Raw genomic sequence first — 5,080 nt, forward strand, 5'->3', positions numbered from 1 at the left:
GAGTGGGCTTCAAGGTCTATCCTAAGTTCAAGCTACATCCAGTGTGGTACACAGTCTCCTTCTGCTGCGTGTGGACCAAGAGGTACAACTCTCAGCTACCTCTCCAGCACCTTGTCTGCCAGCACACTGCTTTCTGCTATGACGATACTGAGCAAAATCTCTGAACTGTAAGCCAGCCCCAATGAAATGTCCTCCGTTAGGACTCGAGAGGCCCCCACCAGCTGCCACGGGGCGTGCGCAGCATGGTTTGTGTACTGGGAAGAGAAGTGAACCGTGAGGGTGGAGAGAAACAGCCTTATAATGGGAGTAGCCTGCACTGCCACTCCATGTCTGTGCTAGAGCTGGCCCTGGTGATGCGGGTGTGGAACTGGGACGGGACAGCTGACCTGAGGGCTTGAGAACCGGGGGTGGGGGTGGGGCTCAGCCCCTTGCTGAGGAAGTGCTGGAGCCCTGGCTCTGGGCTATGGATGTGGGAGAGCGGCCCCTCCCCCCACCCGGGCAAAGCTGCAGCACAGAGGCAGTCTCCGGACAACTTAGCTCCTGTGCAGGGCCAGAACCAGCGCTTTGAGCTGGCCCATCCTAACATCTACCCCACCCTCGAACCGCTAGAGCGCACGAAGATACCAGTCCTGCAGAACCAAAGCTGCAGTATCTTCATGGCATGGGATATCCGAGAGGAGTCGTGATGACGGCCCAGTGTTGGTGTAGAAGAAGCCAGAGGCCTCAAAGCACACCAATGATTCATGGTAATAAACATTCGAAAGTAAATCTGTTTGGGTAAAAGTATGTGACACACCATAACACACGTCAGTGAGACGTTGTTGTTTTGTTTTATTTCTCTTTTTGTGTTCTTTTGGGAGGAAAGTTACAAGGGTGGAAGGCAGATATGAAGGGACGGGGAGATGAGTGGGGTTGGGGTGCAGCATGTGAAATTCACAAAGAATTAATCAAAAGTTTTTTGGTTTGTTTTTGAAAAAGAGTTACTGTGGATATAGCATCTCTTCATGTTAATAGAAACCCTAAGACAGGACCTAATAGAGGCCAAAAGAACTTTATGAGGTCCCTTCCTCCCTTCCCTCCTTCCTCCCTTCCCTCCTTCCTCCCTTCCCTCCTTCCTCCCTTCCCTCCTTCCTTCCTTCCCTCTCCCCCTCCTCCCTCCCTCCCTTCTTCCCTCTCCTTCCTTCCTTCCTTTCTCTCTTCCTTCCTTTCTTTCCTTCTTTCTTTCCTACTTACTATTCCACACGGGTAGAGCAGAGGACCCCAGCCACCTTATTTTTAACGGAACTACTCTTGTTGCACCCCCCTCCCCCAATTTTAAATGTCATTTCTTACGCCTCTCTAACTTACAAACCAACCTGGCAGATCTGTAAGCACAGAAGATTGCTCTTCACGGAAGGTCACCAGAACTGATTCAAAGAGCCTTGGGGTTTGGTCAGCAACAATAGGGTTCTTTCCAGCTTTGCGTCTTTTAAACAAAATAACTCCAAGTCAGGGGACCATAAACTGTTGAAATAAGCCAGGCTTCACACAAAGCACAAAAATCTTCTGGATAGTGTTTTATTTCTGGTCAGCATTTTAACAATTGCGAGAGAAAGAACATAAAATGTTGAGAAATAATATATCTGCATAATCAAAATGCTCCCATAGAGGCAAAGCAGACCTAGGCCATAATAAAAACTCATAGCCTTGATTCAGATTCGGCACTTTAATATTTTATTTTCTATGTGAGTTTGAGATCATAGGACAGGAGCACTCAACACTGTCTCTAAGCGCTCCTCCTTCCTAGACAGCGATTATGATCTTTCACAGGTCATTTCAAACAAGCATGCCAAAAGTTTAGGCAACACAAACTTAGCTCTAGTTTGCTTGCAAAAGTAGGATACCACAGAAGGGAGAAAATATGATAAAGCTAAAGGAGTTTCAGACATTTTCAAAGCTCACTCATAATGGATGGATCTCTATGAACTGTGGTAATAAGTACACTCCTGGTTGAGTAACCACACCCCACGGATGGCTCCACACTCATGAAATGTCTGGCAGCACGAACTGCATTCAGTAGGTTTTTTTTTTTTTTTTTTTTTTAAAGACACAGTATCTAGGAGGAATTGGGGGGAAAGGAGGTATGTGATTAAAATACATTGCATATGTTTTAAATTCTCAAAGAATCAACAAAACTGTTATATTTTAAAAAACTCTTCTTCTAAGCCAAGGCCAAAGCAGACACCTTTCCGTGTCCTGTACCTTTGCAGGGATGGCTTTGTTCAGACATTCCATATCTAGCAAGATAACTTCAGAATTGAGATCCTACATCACAAAGCAGGCATCACAAACATCTCTGGGACGTATCTTCACAGCATTAGTCTAGTCTCTGCTTGACTTTTTCTAGTTCAGGGTCCCCACTCTGACCCTTCCTCTCCACTGCCACAGGAGTCATCTTCCTAAACCAGTACCCTGTGCTGTCCCAACCCCTCTGTGTGGCAGCAGTGCCCAAGTCGTGGGCTTCCTCCCATTTATTCAGCCCAGGGAACTATACTCCCCTTTTTTTTTCTCCTAGACAGAGTTTCTTTTTGTAGCACTGGCTGTCCTGAAACTGGCTCTGTAGACCAGGCTAGCCTCAAACTCACAGATATCCACCTGCCTCCGCTTGAGTGCTGGGATCAAAGGCATGTGCCTCCACACCTGGCCCTCCTGTCTTTCTTACTATGGATACAACTGGGGATGCTTTGAACCTTGATTTCCTAGCCATGGTGGACTGTACTCTGGAACTGTGAGCCAAAATCAATCCTTCCTTCCTTAAGTTCCTCTTGTCGGGGAAGTTTACCACAGCAACGAGAACATTTAGTATGTTATTTTTATATCCGGCCACTTTTTTAAAAGTGTTACCAGACCTAAGAGTTTTCTGGTGGAATATTTTTTATTATTATTCCTTTTGTTTCTTTCTCTTGCCTTACTGTGCTAGCTAAGACTTTAAGTAGTATATTGAACGAGAGTGGAAACATGGACACCCTTGTCTTGTTCATGGTTCTAACGGGAACGCTGTAAGGTTTTCCCATCTAGAATAATGTTGGCTACAGGTTTTCTATAGAAATCTTTGTTATATTGAGATATGTTTCTGGTCTTTATAGAGTTTGGGTTTTTTCCCTTTAAAACAGCGTCTCAGTGTCTAGTTGATCTGGAGCTGTCTATGCAGACAGACCAGGTGAGTCCCACTTGCGTCTGTCTCCTCAGTGCTGGGGTTAAAGATGCGTGCCACCATACCTGGAACTTCACAGCTTTCATACGAAGGGATGTAACATGTCCTGCATCCGCTTATATAATGTGTCACATCATTTGATTTGGTTATGTTGAATAATCCCCCCATCTCTAGAATGAACCCAGTTTAACCACAATGAATGGTCTTGAATTCAGTTTACAGATATCTTATTGAGAATTTTTACATTTATGTTTAGCATGGAGGTTGGCCTATAGAATTGTTGGCATATGTGTGTATATACATTCCTCTCTCTCTCTCTCTCTCTCTCTCTCTCTCTCTCTCTCTCTCTCTCTCTGTGTGTGTGTGTGTGTGTGTGTGTGTGTTTATCTGTTTATATGGTTTGGTACCAGGGTAAAACAGGTTTCAGAAGGAATTTGATAGACTTTTTTCCTTTTTTGCTTTTATGAAACAGTGTTTGAAAGACCTCATAGCATTTCACATTGATTCTAGCCAGAGCCAGCCTTTTAAAATTAGAAGATTTAAAATTTTTTAATGCTTCAATTTTCTTGATTTTTATCACTTTGTTTAAACCTTTAAATCTCATTTTGAAAGGTCATATGCACCTAAAAAATCCACCGATTTCTTTAGATTTTCTCTTTTAGAGGAGTCTAAGTGTGTAAGTTGTGTTCTGGTAGTTTTCTGATGTTCATTGGTCTCTGTGCGTTCTCCCTCTTCATCTCCAGTTGTAGTAGTGTAGGTCTTCTTTCTTTTGCTGAGATTCACTAAGGTTTGTCGATCTTGTTTCTTTTTTCAAAGACCCAACTCTTGGCTTCATTCACTGGTTATTTTTTCCCATAATCTTGCTCTTTTTTTTTTTTTTTTTAACTAGGAAAAGACTTTTTATTAACCTTTTCCAAACTTTATTCCCAGGCTTCTTCAGCTTAATTTGCCGCAAAGAATGAATTAGGTATAAGCAAAAACTGAAAAGAGCTGCAGTGTCCGGGGGGCTTGGGCTAAAAAATATTAGAGATCTAGATTTTATCAGATTCATAATAAACAAAAAAATTTTTAAAAAGGCAATCATGATATAAAATAGCAGCTCCTGTGACTTCCGCAAGTGTCACCTTCTTCAGAAGTTGCTTCAATTCAGTTTGCATCATTCTTAGAAGCCTCATCAAAATTCTCCACCAGATCTGGATCTTCATCATCATCCTCCTCTCCAGGAGCAAGTGGTGCTTTTCCGTCCGCAGATTGTCTGGGCAGAGCTTCAGCCAGTCTCCGTAAACTAGCCAGAGTGTCTGCACCGCGCTGGTTTAGGATGCTGGGAAGTATGTCTGTCGGCTGCTTTGTCTCAGCGTGGCCTGTAATGGTGAAGGTGTTTGTTGCCAGAGATGCCTGAACTCTAGGGGTGTTAAAATGGACCACTGTTCCTTGGTTTGTAAACACGCTCACCGCTTCAATACCAGAGATACTGTTTACCCCTAACGTCTTTAAGGAGAACTGCAGTTTTTTATCGTCTGCTGTGGCTGTTCTGTGAACCACCTTCTTCTTTCCAAGAGCAGTTCCTTTCCCACCAATGCGCACTTGTGCCTGCAGTTTGGCGAGTTTTTCCTGGTTCATGATCGTTTCTTTCATCTTGTCGGAGTGAAAATGGGGCCGCGCGGGGAACTAAGGTTCACGCTCAGGGGGTCTCGGGCCGACCCGCTGAGATATGGCGCACACACGCGGGGACAAGATGGCAGCTAGAGGTTGCTCCGACGTTTTAATATAAGCACTCATAGCTACAAAATTCGCTAGAGCCTACTGGTTTTTATATGTTGTGTTTGAGTATTTATTTGACCCCCAAGACTCCTTTTTTAACTTCTTACCTTCATTGACGACAATGTG

At 43.9% G+C, this 5,080-nt stretch overlaps 1 protein-coding gene across 1 annotated transcript; it reads right to left on the reverse strand.

Moving 5' to 3' along the window:
• Window positions 1-4,339: 4,339 nt before the first annotated feature.
• On the reverse strand, window positions 4,340-4,828 carry LOC308423894 (transcription factor BTF3-like; the record flags this gene model as incomplete). The annotated part of the gene is made up of 1 exon (XM_080920707.1): window positions 4,340-4,828. The coding sequence occupies one exon, from the start codon at window positions 4,826-4,828 to the stop codon at window positions 4,340-4,342; it is 489 nt and encodes a 162-aa protein (XP_080776833.1).
• Window positions 4,829-5,080: the final 252 nt, after the last annotated feature.

This window comes from Micromys minutus (genome assembly GCF_963924665.1).
Source record: "Micromys minutus genome assembly, chromosome: 9".
Taxonomy (NCBI): Eukaryota; Metazoa; Chordata; class Mammalia; order Rodentia; family Muridae; genus Micromys; species Micromys minutus.